This window comes from Penicillium diatomitis (genome assembly GCF_028827545.1).
Source record: "Penicillium diatomitis strain IBT 30728 chromosome Unknown utg000013l_segment0_segment0, whole genome shotgun sequence".
Taxonomy (NCBI): domain Eukaryota; kingdom Fungi; phylum Ascomycota; class Eurotiomycetes; order Eurotiales; family Aspergillaceae; genus Penicillium; species Penicillium diatomitis.
Genome location: NW_026623185.1, coordinates 153,456 through 172,933, shown reverse-complemented (window position 1 = coordinate 172,933; position 19,478 = coordinate 153,456). Strand labels below are relative to the sequence as shown.

Sequence of the window (19,478 nt, the reverse complement as noted above, 5' to 3'; positions counted from 1 at the left end):
AGTTACTTGAACGATGCACGGGAATCGACTTGGAGATAGCGGCACGGACTATCTCTCCCCTACTGAGTTCATCGGGGTACCAAAGGACCCTTACCAATATCCTCGATACTTTCCAATATGAACAGAAATGACGAAACGCGCCTCAGCATGGGACGTTTGAGAGTCGTGAGACAGGTAAGAATTAGTCTAGTCCTTTTACGAAGAGTTTAAAAAAAGGGCCACAATCTAGTATCATGTCCATTCTCATCGTCTTCCTGATGGCTTACTCGCACCCAACTCTACTAGCTACATCAATTAGGCAAATTTTGGATATAAACTCGAGTTCTCCTAGGGTTTATGCGGACTTGATTTCCGATTTCTGTGCTGGATGGCTGTCATTTTCACCGCAGGAAAAGCCGCTGTAAGTGATTAACATAGCTGACACGAAATAAACTGACATTAGCCCAGGCATGCTACAGCAATGACCCGTTGTGCGCTCCGGGAAGGATTACTCATTTCTCTAGAGGGGCCGACACTGCTACAACGCTCGGTGGCCTAAGAGATTCAGAGGGACGCAATAATGGGTAACCTAAAGCTTCTTGTCGCATATGGGTATGTTTTCCGAGGTTTCTATGCGTCTCATAACTGACGGGGAATTCTGTGAAAGCCCGCCGCCACCCGGCCAATCAGTGCCTCCTCTCACGTATTTGTAGGTGTCTTGTCTACCCCCGATTTCGAACTTGACTGAACCCACAGGGTATTTCCGAACAGGGTCGCCGTTTCGCTACCAAATGGCCACATAGACACCGCAATCGCATCTGGTTGGGAGGATATTCCCGAACGAATCGCAGAAATCGAGACTTGGAATTTGGGGACTCGGTCTTTCGTATGAATGAACGTTGTTGTGTAGCGGTTATAGATCGCAGAAGACCCTCTAGACCTGGACATGAGTACAATGATTTTAGGAGAATTAATTGTAGATCATAAGCTGCTGGGCGAAGACCTGATTGTAGTGTCCAAACATACCATCGCATTGGTCAGTCCAATTCCGCAACCGGCTGCATAATTTGCATAGCCTTGTATTGACCCCAAGGAGCAGGATACGGAGTATCTTCCCGCATCCTAGGCCCTTCAGTATATAATTAAACCAATGCCCGACTTCTCCCTTCATCCACAAGCGATCCATTCAACACTTCAAGCCAGTACTGCCGGCTAGCTCCTCTGATCCTTGTTCCCTCTTGATATGGAAAATAGAAACGAAGAACGCTCCAGCGGTGATACCATCAAAACATCCCAAACAGAGGAAATGGTCCTATCTACGAAGGATAGTGCAAGTTGCCATCGAGACATGGAAGAAGTTCTCCATCGCGATGAGGAAAGAAGCGGACACGGTATGCCCTAGTAGTTTCATCGCTTGCCACTTGCGTCTAATATTCTTCATGTCTGATAGGCACTTCTTCTGGACAGTCTACGCACGGGTTCTCCGGCACAGAGGTGATAAAAGTTCCGCTGTATTCAGTCGCGACGCTACCGAAGTCAAAAATCAGCATGGGGCTCGAATCCATATGATCGCTGAGATAGCTCCTAAATATACGGGGGCTTTGTGCGATACAAGTTTTATTACATGTCCAGCTATGTGCCGCGGAAGAACCCGTGTCTTGAGATCTGTTACTATTAAGTCAAATCAGCAATGATTAAAGTGGATTTGTACGTAAGAAATATATCATTTTTCTTGAGCCGTATCCTATTTAGAACTATAGGCCAGCCAAGAGCATCCATGGTACCTGGTTGGCTTAAGTGGGATATTCAAGCCCTGCTGCTGCACGTTATTCATCACAATCTCTTTCGATTTCTGGGTTCTCTGGGATATTTTCGAGCTGCTCCGTGGACCAACAGGAGTGCAAAGGATTGAATAAGCAAATGACGCATCGTCCTCACTATTCTCATTTCATATAAGTAACGGGTGCGACCAAATGATTAAAATTAGAACCCAGGAATCCTCAAAAGCTTCGTTTAATGGAACTATTCCGAGACCTCCGAACCTTGGAAGCGCTCAACTCGTCACCCAATGAAGGATTTATAGCACATGGGCCCGGAGGATGTGCACCATCTCCTCAGGATCCGTTTTCAGATTACTATCAGGGAATGCTTTGGCTGCTGCCTGACGCAGTCTGCGACCATGTGCTTTCTGGTTGAATACAGGTGATACATGGAAGAGAGAGTTCATCTGAGCCATTTTCAAATTTGTGGCTTTCTTTCCTAGATACTTACAGATTATCTCCGCGGTCACATAAGTCTGGTAAGTCGAAACCTGGTGTCGTGGGTTTTTACGAGGCGCTAACATCCACTAGTAAATGTTCAGCTTCTGCAATTTTTGATCTGCAACATCGTCTGCGACGGAGCTATTATCGATGAGCTCTGTGGTGTAGAACAGGTAACTCATAAATGAAGTTTTGACGATAACTGATGACACTTCACCGTTGCTTAACCGTCCCGCCTGACCCACATTTTGGCCCACCGCTCTCCTAGCTGGAGCTATAGCCTCTGTTTATTGTTCACTGTTCACAACCCCGTCTTTCCACCACCCTCTCTTTTCACCGGCCCCTCTTGGAAACGCTCCATGACCCGATAGACTGCTCTGCAATTTGAGAATCAACACTAAACGGGAGTTCTCATCACAATTCAACAAATACAACTCTCCTAAATTTGCAGGTAATTCATCTTCTTACAAGTGCACGGTGATGGTTTACTATTGTAAAGGGAGCTTTAACGGGTGCTTCCTGGGAATGTCGGACCGTGGGGCCCACTCGACCCACTTAAACTCGGTTTCACCGTTGAGTATTCCTCTTCTCTCGCTGATCTGCAATCTGGTCAGACGACGTGGGTAGCCAATAATTCAAGAGTATCGTCAGTCCCCTGACCTCTTCATCAAGTCATGTAATACTTCTCATGCTCTCAGAACAAAGTCACATTTCGAGCCTTCAATCTGTGCTCCAATTACCTTTTTACTTTATTCTTTTCCTCTTTGAGAACTTAATGAATGCCCGTTGATGCTTGTTGTAGATTGGGGCTCACCGGAGAGATTAGAGGTCCGGTGAAAACCATCACCAAGTTACTCTTCATTTTGTTGTGAATCAACTTGGCCCAGCTTGCATTTGCCGTGCACCAAATTGCAAGGTGGACCTTTTTTCTTCATTCAAGTCGTTGCTTCTGTCATCGACATCATCTTGCACCATAGGTGACTTTCAATTCACTCCTGGCATAAGTTGTTTAACTGTCCCTAAAGGACTTACGGGGAACCATAAGATCCTATAGAGAATGCATTCAGCTGCGGCTTTTCCCGGTAGATGTTGGTACACTATAAGGGTAGCCACTCCCTCATCATCTCTTCAAAATAATCCAGACACTTTACTAAACGAGCGGGGTCCATATTGTGCTCAATATATAAAATCCAACTTTATCCATTCAAAGCTCTTAAACCGGAGAAAATGACACCGGCTATTGATCGACATCATTTACTTCAGATCTTTTTCGGAGATGTGACTGATGCAAACGTCTTGATTAAAAGAACTGAGGCTATGATAGCCGTGGAACCTGTACTATGCAAAAGAGCAACCATATATATCGCAAACCCCGTATTCGGCTTTCTCTGGCACGAACTGTTAACAAACGCCTCTTACAGCATAGACGAGGTAATGGACGGGTCTCCTTCGGTGTGATTGCTTAGCTAACGCTCACTTTCTAGGGGCCCTTTGGTTCATCCTATCAGAGGTGCCACGATAGAAAGAGGGTTCGAGTCAAGAGAGTCGCTGAGGAATACAGGGATGGCGAGTGGGTTCGATTCGGGACACTCGCTGAGAAATACATGCTTCACTTTTTCGCGACACATGAGATATGTTTAATTACCTTCAAAGCCATCTACGTCCCGTTCAGCTCCACCTCAAGCGCGCATGAAACCATCGTCTGTGGTCCTCTAAAAGAATCATGGCAAATTGAAGAGCTTCAAGCTCTCCAAGACTGCGGTTGGCTGGTACATTACTACGCTGATGGCCGCTTGCTTGATGGAACATCCGCCCCGGAATTGGAAGGGGAGCTTGATCTAGACAACTACCGTTGCGGCCGTGTCTTCCTCGACGAGTATACCCTTGTGATAATGGATGATTATTTGGAAGACAGTTCGTGGATAACTGAAAAGACAGAAATTCGAGCCGAAGATGAAGTTGGAATCGAATTAGCATTGTTGGGTTGGACTTGAATTGATATTTTTGAGTTTCTTTTTACCTCCCAACTCAGAGACTTGCACTAGGCCTTTGTCGTCTTCTTATCCGGGCGACATCGCGTGTCGTGCAGCATAATAGCCACCATTTGGATTGACTGTTAATTGTGTATGATCGTGAGATAGGCAGACATGATAATGTAGCTGGCAGTCTGAAATTCTGTTAAAATGAGTAGCCCTCTGTTACGGACCTCAAAGAAGCGCGGGGGCCGCAGCTATTTGAGTAGCGGCCGTGAGCCCATCATTCTATGGACGCTAAGGGATTAGCGTTGTCACGTGCGTTTCGGTATACTTGGGCGTACCCCAGGGGACCCAAGGCAAAGACATCCAGGGCAGGAGCCAGAACGGCCTACGGCTAACCAACACAGGCAATACCCACGTACAGTAGTTTTCGAAATCAGTTATACCTCCGCACTCTTACGACTTCACTCTCGGAAAATAAATCCGAAATACGCTAACTTTCTTTGGCTTACCGCTCTGAAAGTTTGGCAAAACAATAATAGTAACGTAATCCACCACCGAGCGGGTCACACCATCGAGCGGGTCACCTACCCCCATTACAAAACTTCAAATTCGATTATATCAACTAACACCCATTAATTCAACTAGATAATGCGATTTTTACATAAAGTAATCCTATAGCCAACTTGACCACATCCACTGCAGGTAGGCGGAGCCCTCCTAGCCGGTTGAATTGGCTGATTAGGCAAATCGGGCCCTTCATGCGATACCACCTCATCAGCTTCTACTAGCTGAATTGGCTGCTGGACTAGCTGTAGGCCCTCTTCGATTGTTAGGCCTCCTTCGTGTGCAATCTGCCTAGTCGATCGAGTACGCTTTTGACGTTTCTTTTCATTTACTGCGCGTAGATCGGCGTTCTCCTTCGCAAGTAGCGCGGCGTTATGCATCGTCGTCGTATACCCTTTGATAATTTGATCAAGTATAAGTTTTGACGGTGTAGGCGGGCTATGCGATCGCTATTTCAGAAGATCTTTAAGCATAGAAGCTTGGTTTTCTAGCTGAATCGCTATTTTAGGCGTCTTTGGTATAAATTAGCTAGATCTGCTGCTTAGCCGGCTACTTAGTAGTGTAGGCGTTCGGAGAGAAATATTAAGCTTAGAAAGCACCCTATCGGCATCAACTAGTACGATACCGGTAGCTACGAAGCTGCTTTGGACGATATTCGGCTAGAAAGCTTCTAGCCGTGCGCGAGGATAATCTGCAAGGAAATCAAGCTTGTCGATATGATTATAGCCCGCTCGGGCTAAGTCGCTCACGAAGCGACCGTACGCACGCTTTAGCACTGCAAAGCACCCAACATCAAGCGGCTGCAGTAAGTAAGACGAATATAGAGGCATAAAAAGTAGTATAATATCGTTTTCGGCACAGATTCGATCGAATTAAGGTGTAAGATAGCTACTATGCCCGTCAAGGATTAATAGCCGGAATCGCCCTCGTGCACGCGAAGTAGTGCATAGAATAAAGATCTTTTGAAGCCAGCGAAGGCCGATTTCATCGGTAGTCCAGCCATTATTCGATACTTCGATTCGCCAATCCCTAGGGAGGTTTGATTCAAACCAACCAGCGATATAAACCTAGCCTTTGAATATAATACAGGGCGGTAGCGAATAGCCGTCAGCGCATATCGCTTCAATCGTAGTAACCCATTCGCGATTACCAGGCTATAGGATCGATCGCCGACCGTAGTATTCTGCTCGTGTAACCACCTTCTGCGATAATATAAGGCCCATCGCAAAGCCTATCTCATCAAAGTTATAGATATCCTCCAGTTAAATCCCATTCTCCTTAATTGCACGTTACACCATCAAAAACCACTCTTTTATAGCCTTTGGATCCTCGTTAAGAGCGCGCTAATAATCATATCGCTTAGAATAGCGTGATTGAAGCTCATTACGCCGTTTAACGAATTTTGATGCCCAATTAACGCCAACGGCTAATAGGGGGTTGGTTCCACGCGCTGCAAGAAGGATATTAGCCATCTCTCGTACAGTAGAGGGCCTAGGCGCTGCTCCACGCGAATCCATAGAGAGAATCCATTCAGTAAGCGAATCCTCTTCGTATTGAGTCAATTTATGGCCGTTTGCGCGTGTGTCATCGCGTGAGATTCGGCCATTAGCACGCGCTTGCAGTGTAGAGAAGGGTATATCATATAGCTTTGCTACTGCGCGAATAGATGCAATTCGGCTATCTTTAATATCAGAGAGGGCTAAGAGGATCCTGCCCTCCTGATTAGCCGATTTCTGCGAAGATTCAGTGCGAATTGGTGGCATAGTAGGTGGTTGAATTAGGTAGGTTGGTAGGAAAACGCGATTTTGGATAGGGTGACCCGCTCGATGGTGTGACCCGCTCGGTGGTGGATTACGTTACTTGTTAGAGATGACACAGAGCCCGTTTCATGTCGACGACACACTTCACTCTCCCGAGCCTCAACCATGGGAATACGTTCCAACACCCGGGTACTTCGGCAGCCCGTACGCCACGCGATCTATCTCAAGTCCCTCTCCGTCTAGCGTACTTCAGACTAGAATCGAGCGAACAATTAGACCTAGCCCCAATTCTCTCAGATTCATTCAGCTATCTGAATGGGAAGAAGGAAGAGCCTACCAGGAGGACCCGCCAACCTGTATCCACTACCGAATAGAGTGGCGAGTAACAATCAACAATCGGGAGGTGTCGCAGGACACGGAAGAAGACCTTACGTTGGCCCCAAGCTCCTTCTGGCAATTATCCCTAGAGAAAAAGCTCGAGAAAGTTCTTCGACGGAAGACTAGCCGCCACCGTCGGGTGACAGCTGATAATACTATCATCACCGTGTTAACAAGTGATCGTACCAAACGCAAACTGACGAAACGATTTGACGATACCGACATCATTTGGACCGCTATCGAGAAACAGCTTGTGATGTGGTCTGATGTTTTGTTCCAGGGTAAGGAGCTCACACTAAAGATCAGTTTCAACTACATAGACGATCGTCACTCTTCCCCAACCTCTAGTAGGAAAGGAGAGAAAAGAGGAAAGTCATCTGTTACAAAACGGATGCTCAACGAACGAGATGCACAACTTAATACAGAGGAAAATACTTCTGGCGAGAAGCCAATCTGGCGTAGCGTCTATAATTTAATGCGATGCGACTCGTCGACATGTTAGCATGGCCCTCATTGTTAGGTGGACCCAATAGGGAAAAAACACTATCCACTCAAATCCTATCATATAAAACGTCTTATCGCCCACGTTAAGAAGGGAGGGGTTCTGGAAGGTCATAAAGATGTGCCCGAAGCCGTACGCGACGAATTATACAGGGAGGAGCAAGAGAGGCTCAGCAAAGGCAAGCGCAAAGGAGGCCACGTCGATGGGTCTAGAGCACCATATCCTCCCATTAATATTAATGTCCTGCCCTCACAGTCTACCATCCATGGGATAGATGTTTCTACTTCTAAAGCGGCGGTTGACTTGACGGCTCTGAGCCCCCTTGAGATCCCGGGTGCCACAGACATAGCCGTCGAGGAGTATACTGAATGGCTAGTGTCGACTGTCGAAAGGGATACCCTCAAAGCCGCATTCCGACAAACGTGTGAGGTGATGCTCGAGAACGGCCTTGATCTCGAGCAAGTGTACAAGGACCAAGACCCAAATTTTTTCATCGAGAGAGGAATAAAAATAGGCATCGCACGTCGATTTGTAGAGAATATCGCAAAGTGGGTCAAGGAGGTGAAGAAAGCGGTGCCTATTTATGAGATTCTTTAGACAGACAGATGGTCATTGAAGCATCACGGCGTTCGGGCTTCCAAAATCGATTATTGGACAGAGTAGCTCCAGATTGTCAGATTGTTTATATAGCAGAAATTAGTGTATCAGTCTTCGTATTCATGTACTCGACGTGGTGCTAAATCTTCCCAAACGCCTGCCTCTCCATGCCCGCAGTCCCTGGACAACACAAGCTAGAGGTGCCATATGATGATAACAAGTTGAGACATTTGCAGCAAAATCATTCACCATGGTCAACCGTTCGAGAGCAATAGGTGTATCCAACGATTTGTGATAACCGATCCTCAAACTATTAGATTCCGAATTCTCTTAACAGTGTCCGACGTTCATTGATAGCATTGGGCAAAAAGTATTCAGAGAAAGCTGAAAGGATGAATAAGTGGCCATGCCTCCACGCACTATAAGGCTATGACCAAAAGAAAACGTTCGTATGACAAAAAGACAGGGATCAGCCCCAGCCAACAAAGATCATCATTGCATTCTGAACATGATACAGTCATTCTCGAAATCGCCTTGACCAACATACACTGAGAAACTCTTTGCTGGCCCCACCGCCAAGGCATTAGCGCAGATCATTTATTGAGCGAGTGGCATTAAATTGAGGAGCGCAGTAAACTTGGCCGTGTATGTTACAATATCATGCAACGTAAGATTACACTATGCGTTTGAAAAGAAGCTCATGGAATTCCATGGAAACCTATGGTGGGTCAGTGCAAATCATGTGCGGAGAGGCCACCTGGCGCCACGCAACCGAATGATCTCCCGGGGAAGACATCCCTCCTCCTTCCTCCTGTACAGCGTGTGCCTGTCCTCACTTGTGAGGGTGTCTCCTTGGCTCAGAGAACCTCACGAGCGATACTATCGGCAAGTGACCGCCCTGGCCAGTTGTCAGTTATTTGCAGGCGAACAACTACCCCAACAGCCGGTGATGGCGTAGGCCTCACTAACAATCACTCACTCCTAGTCTGTCGTTACCGTAGGCCAGGAAAATGAGGCCCAGCTCACTCGTTAGCTATGATGACTATGGCGTTCAACAAAGTATGGCGCTTGACCCGTGGGACAATGCATCAGAATATGTACCAACACCTGGCAACTTTCGTTGGTCACCCGCCTCTCCGTCTGACAGAAGCTGCGCCAACGTCGATCCTATACCCCTAGTCGATTACGCCTTTCAACAAACTGCTTCGCAAAATATAGTCTTCCGTTACTCCAGTTCGGTGATTAGGAGGAAGGTCGAACATATAACGAGGGTCCACCGAGTAAAGCCTCCTGGTTAACCTGATGTAACTCCATCGCCAAATTGTGCCTGGGACTCCCCTTCTAGCACTTTTACACGTTGCGCCCGGAGTCGTACGAAAAGACAGCTTCCAGGGGAGCTCGTTTGAGTGTTCCAGGTGAGACGAGCGCCCATGTCGGTGGATCATACAGAGACTTTTTAGAGCAGTCGTACATTAGGAATTACGTCATCGAATCTGTCTTCACAGGTTACATGTCGTCAAAACTTTGTCAAAATATGATCTGTGACGTCTGAGAGTTCGGATGACGGGCCGCATCCTACTAGAATCTTTGAGTCTCTATTTGTCGCTTATTAGTATAGTACTGCAAACAGCCTAAGGCTTTTCGGAAGCTAGGTCCTAGGTTACACTCTTTGCAGAATCTAGAACTTCCATCACCCTCAGAGCATCGTTTGTGACACAACCTGCCATGGAACAAACCTTAAGTCTAAGCTTTAACCACGCGAAACATTCCACCCACCCTTGTTATATAATTGGAGCACCCCAACCAACGAGTGCAGATTTTCTTAATCAACTACAAAAGCTTGTCACGAGAAGGATATTACATATCGGCTCGTGAATCCCTTTTCTGTTTATCTTACTCCTTGCTTTCTTTTTTTCAGGTTTCGGATCGATCGCCATGTCAGGAGTTGGTGAAGCAGCGGCGGCCATCGCTATTGTCAACCTCGGACTGCAAGTATCTAAACACGCTCTGCATTATGGCACAGAAGTCTACGGGGCATCAGATGAAGCAGCAAAGATACAGGAACAGGTACGGATTATCTGCCTATATTTGTAAGTGTTACATGTGTCATAATCCACAAAATCCTAATATCAAAAATACTAATACCAATAGTGCGGCTTTGAATGAGCTTCGGGCAAATCAAACGTCCGGCTCTTCAAGTAAAGTTCACACGTTTATCCTCATGTTTTTCAAGCAATGTGATATGCATTTGAAAGCCCTCTGGAGGACGCTCCTCACTGCATGCCATATGCCAATGGACACTGCGATTGACGGAGTCCTTAGAATCTCCTGCTATCGAAAATTATTGTGGCCCTGCAACAAGAAGAGACTTCACGAAAGTCTAAACTGTCTAAAAGAATTGAAGGAAGATGCTTTCAAGATCTTGCTCCTCTTGGGTCTTCTTCAACGGCCAAGGTCTGGATTTGTTGCGAGGCTCACAGCAGGAATAGAGCGTAGCACAGAAAAGATCGCACAGCTGTGGAGTGAAGTGAAGATCAAATATTCACCTGGTGCTGAGAGTGGAAAAGTGCAGAGCTTGGAAGATCTGCAATCTTGGGTCCCGGGTGCAGGGCCACGCAATCTACCTGAGGTTATGGCCCTAGCTTTGGGAGGACCTCGGTTTTTACTTCGCGCGACATCTGAGGATATGGAGGCAAGATATATCCGGGAAACCGCAGAGAGAGACTTCCAAGAATTGCTCTCATGGGAAGAAGCAAACCCACCACGTTTGTCCCAGAGCCAAATTGATCAAGCACTCAACGAAATTCAACATGCTGATGGGGTTGAGGACGTTGCCGATGGTGATCATCTCTAGGGTTTCTGGTCTCTTCTCAGATAAGGCTATCATGTGTTCGGGGAGCCAGTGCTGATGGGCGAGTTGCAAATCTACAACATTTAATGGCCTAAACCCAGGTTACAGGTCGTGTGACATCGTTCTTTGGATGAGATGCTGTTACTTCTAGTCACAAGAGCCGGACTATCCGGCCAGAGCCCTTTTCAAATGTACTTGAGCCTGCAACCCTTTCGATTTCTCTAAGAGGCAAACAGGAAAGGAATAGAGAAAATGTCTTTGATAATAGCACCCGGACAAAGTTTTAACAGAAATAAATGGTCTGCGCTAATGCCTTGGCGGTGGGGCCAGCAAAGAGTTTCTCAGTGTATGTTGGTCAAGGCGATTTCGAGAATGACTGTATGGGCAATGGCGTTCGAAACGTCATCGTAGCACGGGCTGTAGCTTATTCATCCGACGGTTTCATATCTCTTTCGGCATACAGAACATGGCCAGTATAGCGTCCCTCTTCATCATGATAGATATGAACCGGCTGTACTTTCTTGTTCTTGTATTGTTCATCGGTTGCCAATAATGCTGTAGCGTGCGCTTTGAGGTCGGTATGACTCGTGTGCGACGGGTTTCTGCAATGGTAAGTTTTTGGAAGTAATGACCTCATAGTATGTATTGACATTTTGCTTACTTGAGGGTGGCGATGGTGAAATGCGCTAGGTCGGGCTTCTCCGTAGCGGTTTCAATGAGGGTCAGGGTACGATTACGTAGAACAGAGTTGCGGATTCTCTGGGTGAATTTAACAGCATGTCGAGGAATGGGGGACATGGTGGCCTCTGAGCTTCATAAAGGTTCTGTGTGGATTAAATCAGTGTGTCTGGAATCTTCGTAGTAGCACCACCCAAGAGCAGAAGGGATCATTATATATATTCTTCCATCGCATGCATAGGTCTGGTTAGCGCCGCCATATTTGCGCTTTTCCTAGGCTCTGGCATGGTGCTCTAATAGCCAGGATAGCTTCTTTAAGAGTGCATAGACGCCCGTCTCATACTGACACGTCCTTGATGACATGTTTTGGAGGTGCGATGCTGACCAATCAATTGCCGCTTGAAACTCTTGAGACTGCTTTTCAGATCATGTGATTGGCTATTCTTGCCACGTCATCCGCGTCCAGGGCGCGTGGGACATATTCACCTATTTTGAGCTCGTGACGATATCAATATTATTTGTACCGACGATATCGGTCCAGTATGAGGAACATCGCCTCCTTTATACCGAGACGTATTGTTCCCTTGAGAAGTTCTTGCATTTTCCAGAAGTTCATGTCTACCAATGCCGACAAGAGCCCGATGGATCAGCCTACCTATATTTGCCCCATTGAAGCGGAGCCACTTCATCGCTACCGACAAGGCGGTTACCACCCAGTCACCTTAGGAGAATGCCTTAAAGCTGGAAGGTATAAGGTGTTGCATAAATTAGGATGGGGTGGTTACTCGACAGTTTGGGCGGCGAGAGATCACAGGTAATACATACAAAGTGTAACGGATGGTAGTCCCAGCTAATCAAAATATACGCTTGCAGGACAGAGACTTACGTCGCTGTGAAGATTTCCGTTGCAGAACAGGACCATGATAGGGAGACGCGAGAACTCCAAACCATGAGGGAATTGGCATCTTATCACCCTAGTCCGACGCATGTGGTGCAGTTGCTCGATGATTTCGACCTAACGGGCCCAAATGGATTTCACAAATGCCTCGTTTATGAGCTTTTGGGGCCAAACATTCCGGACGTGATTGATGCCCATTTTACCGGTGGGAGACTCCCTGGAGGGCTTGCCAAAATCATTGCCAAGCAAAGTCTTGCCGCGCTTAATGATTTACACCAACGAAATATTGGACATGGAGGTACTGTAACTCACTCACTTGGGGAAAATCCGTACAATTCTCACCTAAAGTAGATTTGCACACCCGCAATTTGGCCTTTACCATGCGTTGCATGGATAAGGTAACCGAAGACGTTTTCTTTGAGATTTTAGGAAAACCTGAAATAGGCCGTGTCCAGAGGCACGATGGGAAAGACCTCGAGCTCGGCGTGCCGAAGTATATCGTGAAGCCTACCTCATATCGAACACGTTCTTGGAACTCGACTCAGTCGATCAAAATAATTGACTTCGGAGAATCATTTTTATGTAATGCCGCTCCTCACACGCTGCACACACCTTTACCAGTTCGGGCACCCGAAGTTCTATTCCAGGATCCAATTGATTATCACGTTGACTTGTGGAGTATGGGCTGCATGGTACGTGAAGTGACTGAAGTCCCAACGCTATATATGACTGAATTGAGAACTATGACAGCTCTTTGAACTTTTCACGGGCCAGCCACCTTTTGACACCTTTCTAATAACGACCCCAATTCTTATCAGTCAAATGCAAGAGATGGCGAGTGACGATCTACCTAAAAGATGGCAAAAGATATGGGATACCATGGATAAAGGGGACGTGACCGCGGAAAGCTCCGGGCCCAACCTGCACGAATGGCTGGAAGAAGTGTATTTTGATGGACGCCGGACCCCTGATCTCACAAGAGAGGATATAACGAGGCTGGGAGAAATCATTGGAAGATTGTTGTGTTTTGAACCGTCGGCAAGAGCATCAGCGAGGCAGATCCTTGATGACCCGTGGTTCAATGAGTAGGCTAGGCTGACTGTTCGTGAAACTTGATCCTAGCTCGGGCCTAACAACTTCCTGAGACTTGTTCGATCTTTAACCCTGTATGTCGAAAATGGCCTTTAGCACTCTCTTCCTTTGCCCCTACCACACTGATACACCATTCAAGGAAGGTAGCAAATCTTCTCTCGGGGTCCTTTTCGTAGTAATTCCAGTTACGCCGGATGAATCCCTTAAGTTTAGCAAAAAACTCTTCGATTGGGTTTAGGTCTGGCGAGTACGGTGGCAAATAGATTAGCTTCACCCCTGCGTCTTCACACATTTTTACAAGTCGCTCCGACCGGTGAAAGGACGCGTTATCCATAACGAGGACAGATTTAGGTTCTGGCTATCTCCCGCAGTGGTGAAGTAACTGGGCTATAAAGTCTTCGAATACGGTTGCATCCGTAGCACCGCGGAAGACACGCGAGAGAACAATCCTATCCTGTGCATACGCTGGCAATATCTGGTATCTCTGGTCACGGTGGAATTGCGTTACTTGCAAAGGGGCCTTGCTAAGTAGTGCCCAACCTGTCCGTCTGAACCTAACGCGTTTGTCACATCCAGATTCATCGATATATACGAGGTGGTACGATTTGAAGTCGGACAGATTATGCAGATAATAATCTCGTAAATCAGCATTTTGTCCTCTCGCATGTTGCCGTGCAGTTTTTTTCGACCAACCTTTAGCGACAAGGGCTCTCCGAATGCTGGAGGTTGTAACCATGGTCTGAAACTCATCCCAAAGGAATACAGCTATCTCATCAAGGTACAAGCCAGGTTTCTCAAATAGATGATCACAGAAGGCTTCAATCATCTGGGGTGTCACAGTTCGTTTCCGACCTACTCGGGTTTGAGGGGCGTAAATGCTTCCAAATTGTCGTAAGTTTCTGCGGATATTGATGATGGTTAGCTTGTTGCATTCAGCCTGTTCGGCCATTTCAGATGTGGTGAAGGACTGGCTCTCTATCATATCACGTATGAGAACGAGCTTCGCAGGGGAGAGTCTTGGAGCCATATCGCTTTGAAGTCAATCCGTGCTAAAACTGGGAAGACTTGTAATTGTGATGTGTCGGGAAGTTGTTGACTGATGGACGGGGAAAGGAGGGGCCGGAGAGGTAGCGTGTGTATGAAAGTTTCGTGTAAAATACACCCCCGCGGTATTATCATTGTATTATAAAATACCGCGACCATTCTAGAAAGCGGTCTGAAATGAAGCCTGAAATACCTGATCCAATCAGAGCTCACATATAGCGGGTTTATTTTCCGGGATTGAAGTCGTAAGAGTGTGGAGGTATAACTGATTTCGAAAACTACTGTATCCAATGAAATGCCAGCTGAATGAACTCGCATACCTTACCCTTACACACTCTTTAGACCGCACTTTATTGGCATTGTGGAAATATCAGCACGGGTGCATAACATTCTGAACGGAAATAAGTCTTATCTGGTACTGTAGATCGGCCCATCTCTTCGTCTTTCCCAAGATCAATCGACCTCAAGAATTGAGCCAACTAGCTTCTCATTGTATCCCTCCCGATGCATTGACTATATCGTTCCCCAGTTGACTATCGTTCACTAATGCTTAATTAAAGGCCAGGCAAGCATCCTAGCTACAACGGATTGTATGCCTCATCTTTTGACATGCCGACTTCAACACTCAGATTCGCCAGACTGGTTGTGTTTCGAATTAGTAGTAGTGTTCGAGTGGGCCTGCTAGGACTAGCCGACATGGTAGACTGCGCAGTTGCGTTGTCTAATATTAAGCCCTTACATTCTTGAGGGAATATGGTCTATTCTTGGGAGCCCTGAATCTCCACCGAGCTCCACTGGTCGCCACCAATAAGGTTGAATGACGTCATTGCTCTGGCTCGGTCCCAACGAACGTTGATATTCCGTGTTTTAGAGATGAGTCGGGCAGGAAATGGAAGCTCAAATTAGCGTTGCTCCGAATAGACAGCACATGGCAACTTTCTGTACCTCGTGGCAGTTGCTTATGCCAAACAAGGCTCCTGGACAGCGCAAGAAAAGAAGACACGGAAACCGTGAGCGCATGTAGCCGCCAATATTTTATTATTTCGAGTCAGGAGATACCGATCCCAGAGACACTCCACTTGATCCCGGGAGGACCTGTTGCTGCCTCTGGAAACTGTACTGGAGGCTCCAGAAGCAATAAAGCTCCCAGCTCCGGCTGGGATATTTTCCGAAAGGTGATGGGTTTAGGCTCTCCGCCGTAAGAGGCGTCTGGCTCCAAGGACAACACACCCTGGCTTGGCTGGGACCCTCGGCCTAGGGTAAAGCTCCTAGATACAGTTCTACCCATAGGAGCTATTAGTAAGGCTCTCGGAGGTCTCGTAGCTCCCAGGAATAAATAGCGCGATACTGGAGACGAGGCACACGTTCCTGGTGCTAATGAGTAGTAACAGCTTACGAACAGGACAAAAATGCTCCATCATAACAGATCATTGAGAGGACTGCGTCTTTCGAAGGGACGTAGTAATACGAGGACTGGACGTGCTGCAGCTTTTAGAGAATCTGGCGATGGCGGTACGTACATGGTAGCGCATGCAGAACAACTCATACCTGCATTCCTGCATTTCCCCTCTTTTTGCCGCCCAAAGAACTTGAAAGTCATGGCACACACTCCGCTGCTTTGGATATTTCTTAAATTGGCCTGGCTTTCCTCGTTTCCACTTTCCTTCTCTCTCCATACTGCAAGGACCGACGAAAATGGCAAAGAAGAGTTCCAAGCAGCGTCGAACCCAAGAGGAACACGCGAGTCCGATGTCTGTCCAGGTATCTCCAAAGATCGATTATGTCCAGCCATTGTCATCGTGAGTGCTTTTGGTCCATTAAAATTAATTATATCTGACTTTCTATAGACCGTACGAAGCCCCAGTCGTGACCGCCACGATCGGGAGTAAGGAATATTGCATTCCGGGATATTGTCTTCGGAAATGCCCACAATTTGAGCAGCAGTCGTTTTTGTATTCATACATTACCCTGCCTGGTGTTCACGAGGATGTCGGCCATACCTTTGTGCATTTCCTATATTCAGGATGCTACGAGACGATCAACTCGTCAGTTGAGGACGGCACATCTAGTGTGGTAAGAGAGTATAAGAGAAGTGTCCTGGTTTACCAAGCATCCAGGACATACCAGCTTCCTGCTCTTGAAGCCCTTGCCAGAGATTACATAGAACGGTTCGGCGAAGAAATTTCTATGACTGATATACTGCGGATTACGAAGGAGGTTTTTTCAAAACTTCCCAACGACGAAACCTGGCTTCCGAAGTATATCGAAAGAAACCTCCGGCAGTCGTTGAGGTCCAGCAAGTCAGAATTCGATCTGGATGAACTTTACAATGCCCTTGGCCAGGATCATTATTTCGATAATACTGTGACGAAAATGATGCTCGATATACTCCTTCATTCCCAGGAAATCACCTCGCAGGACGGGAAGAGCCCCTGCGAACAGATGCACAGCCATGGGAACGGAGAGGGAAACGCAGCAATAGACGAATCAGTGGACAAGATAACTAATGGGCGACACACAGAAGAGTCGACTAATGGAAATCCCGCTTCTGTGAAGGCTGATGCTGCCCATGAGCCTGATGCTGCCGATGAGCCTGATGCTGCCGATGAGCCTGTTGCCGCCTATGAGCCTGATGCTGCTCATGAGCCTGATGTTGCCGATGAGCCTGATGTTGCCGATGAGCCTGTTGCCGCCTATGAGCCTGATGCTGCTCATGAGACTGATGCTGCTCATGAGCCTGATGCTGCTCATGAGCCTGATGCTGCTCATGAGCCTGATGCTGCTCATGAGCCTGATGCTGCTCATGAGCCTGATGCTGCTCATGAGCCTGATGCTGCTCATGAGCCTGATGCTGCTCATGAGCCTGATGCTGCTCATGAGCCTGATGTTTCCGATGAGCCTGATGTTGCTGAGGATTCCCCGGATAAATTCCGTCCGCCGAAAGTTTCGCTTGAGGATGTAGCTTTATATCAGAACTGGAAGAGCATGTCTTCGAGGAAGAGGGCTAAACGAACACGAACTCTTGTAGCAAGGGGTCTTCCGATCCCAGGAGAAGATGGCACAGTTTCCATCTTCGTGGTGTGAAAATTTCTGCTTTGAATATTTCTAGTGTTCTTCATATTCATTGTATTCTGCCAGAAATGACATCTCTTGGTTCACCCGACCCATGTCTGTTGGCCATTCTCCTGCGAGTGGCGCCTTTGTTTGCCACAATGCTTGATATTTGCTTGCCTTGGTGCAGGTAACTGAGATAGAATTACGCATGGCGAATTTCGATCAAAGACCACATTATCTTTCCTCCTAATGATGGGTTACAGTACGTGTCCTTCAGCAGATCGAGACACCTCAAATACAGATTCCATGTTCTGGCCCAGCTAGAACTTATTGGTGTTGCTATTCTGGGAACAAACTAGAATATATGATCGGTTCTTTGTCAGACCTTTCTCTGCTTATAGGCGGCACAAGTCCCCGACCATTTCACTCGAAAGTTCCAGAAGGTTACCTTTACGCATCGACCAGCACCAGGCACGCATCCCTCCTATCCAGGATCGATATTCAGCTAGGAGTTTTCATCTTACCTAGCCAGGAAGCGATGACTGGGGAAGATACAATATCGAGGGCCCCACATAGCTTACCTGGCTTCCCTGAACGCAAGGAAGCTCCTCACAATCCCACAGGATGTACATGGCAGCCGCATTGACTATGGGATCAGCGCAGAGATCCCCAGCCACACTCCCATTCACTCCCGGGCAAATTACCCTCGCTCCCCGAGCAATTTTGGCTCCCAGGAATGAATATTCTACCCGCAGTATCACAAATTATCTTCATGGGTCGTGTAAATCCTTCTAAAAGCATTAGGATAGTAGCTAAAAGTGGATGGCGTAAACCGGCGTTCTTTGTTCTCCAGCGGTGCGTGCAAATTTTCCCCCTCTCCAGGTTTATCAGCGATTTTTTCACTCCATATTGAAAACTGGCCACAACCTGTTTACAAACGCCCTGGAGAGAAGGAGCGGAACAAACAGAACAACAACAGAAGTGGCGGGCAGGGCCGTGGAAGAACAGACTTGATCGAGGTAGGATTTGAATCAAAGCTATCAATAAAATGAAGCCTTCGATTTGAAAATTTACAGGAGATCGAACCAATAAAGCAAAGAACGGCTCAACATCTTTCTTCCCTCTGAATCCATTACTATTCACCTTTCCTGAATCCCCTTTCTGCGCCGGCTGCTAGCTTATGCAAAAGGTATTGTTCCTTTCGCGGAGCAGCTCTAATCATCTCTTCAAACGATCTAATCAGCCGAAGAGCTCGGACTGTCACCCTCCACATCAAGAACGGCTTTTCTCCTTTCCGCTCACTAATGAGCTCCCAGTCAAGGCGAACATTGGAATCTTCGCCAGGGCGCGATACGCTCATCAGATTGAGTGCCCCAGTGACTGTGGAATAGTCCAACCAGAGATTTTCTTCAGGGCCAGGCACACCATATGTGACGTTGCAGGGCCCTGAATAGCGAATCATCCCAGCAAAAACTCGAAGAAAATCTACTTCCTGGACTGAAATGATGGGACAAACGGAAAAGAAGTTCTTGTCTTTGGGTATTACGGTGACAAATATAGACTTGTTTCTCATCGCGTCTGCTCCTGGATGTAAGTCAAAAAACCCACCAAACTGTGCGAAAGATGGCTCATGTGGCCCTCTCGATTGAAAAGCGACTGCTTCCTCGTCTGAAAGCCACGGGTTACTTGCACTGTTCCATGCAACATCTGGAATTTTAAATCTCTCGGCTAAAACAGGCTGACTAAGCCAGATTCTTCCCGTGGGATCACCCACTATTGGATGCTGAGAGGCAAAAGAGATGGATTCCTCTAAGTTAAGGAGCTTTGGAAGCTCGTAAGAC

At 47.1% G+C, this 19,478-nt stretch overlaps 6 protein-coding genes across 6 annotated transcripts; 4 read left to right on the top strand and 2 right to left on the bottom strand.

Annotated features, from left to right (window-relative positions):
- Window positions 1-6,708: 6,708 nt before the first annotated feature.
- On the top strand, window positions 6,709-8,020 carry N7539_008512 (uncharacterized protein; the record flags this gene model as incomplete). The annotated part of the gene is given in 3 exon segments (XM_056938107.1): window positions 6,709-6,770; window positions 6,787-7,384; window positions 7,442-8,020. The coding sequence occupies 3 exon segments, from the start codon at window positions 6,709-6,711 to the stop codon at window positions 8,018-8,020; spliced, it is 1,239 nt and encodes a 412-aa protein (XP_056786489.1).
- A 1,935-nt stretch (window positions 8,021-9,955) lies between these two features.
- On the top strand, window positions 9,956-10,874 carry N7539_008511 (uncharacterized protein; the record flags this gene model as incomplete). Its single annotated transcript, XM_056938106.1, has 2 exons — window positions 9,956-10,110; window positions 10,172-10,874. 2 exons carry the CDS (start codon window positions 9,956-9,958, stop codon window positions 10,872-10,874), a joined length of 858 nt encoding a protein of 285 aa, XP_056786488.1.
- Window positions 10,875-11,295: 421 nt separating this feature from the next.
- On the bottom strand, window positions 11,296-11,669 carry N7539_008510 (uncharacterized protein; the record flags this gene model as incomplete). Its single annotated transcript, XM_056938105.1, has 2 exons — window positions 11,296-11,473; window positions 11,533-11,669. 2 exons carry the CDS (start codon window positions 11,667-11,669, stop codon window positions 11,296-11,298), a joined length of 315 nt encoding a protein of 104 aa, XP_056786487.1.
- A 494-nt stretch (window positions 11,670-12,163) lies between these two features.
- On the top strand, window positions 12,164-13,536 carry N7539_008509 (uncharacterized protein; the record flags this gene model as incomplete). The annotated part of the gene is made up of 4 exons (XM_056938104.1): window positions 12,164-12,363; window positions 12,423-12,745; window positions 12,799-13,139; window positions 13,198-13,536. The coding sequence occupies 4 exons, from the start codon at window positions 12,164-12,166 to the stop codon at window positions 13,534-13,536; spliced, it is 1,203 nt and encodes a 400-aa protein (XP_056786486.1).
- A 40-nt stretch (window positions 13,537-13,576) lies between these two features.
- On the bottom strand, window positions 13,577-14,566 carry N7539_008508 (uncharacterized protein; the record flags this gene model as incomplete). Its single annotated transcript, XM_056938103.1, has 2 exons — window positions 13,577-13,653; window positions 13,963-14,566. 2 exons carry the CDS (start codon window positions 14,564-14,566, stop codon window positions 13,577-13,579), a joined length of 681 nt encoding a protein of 226 aa, XP_056786485.1.
- A 1,712-nt stretch (window positions 14,567-16,278) lies between these two features.
- Window positions 16,279-17,667, top strand: N7539_008507 (uncharacterized protein; the record flags this gene model as incomplete). The annotated part of the gene is made up of 2 exons (XM_056938102.1): window positions 16,279-16,382; window positions 16,431-17,667. 2 exons carry the CDS (start codon window positions 16,279-16,281, stop codon window positions 17,665-17,667), a joined length of 1,341 nt encoding a protein of 446 aa, XP_056786484.1.
- Window positions 17,668-19,478: the final 1,811 nt, after the last annotated feature.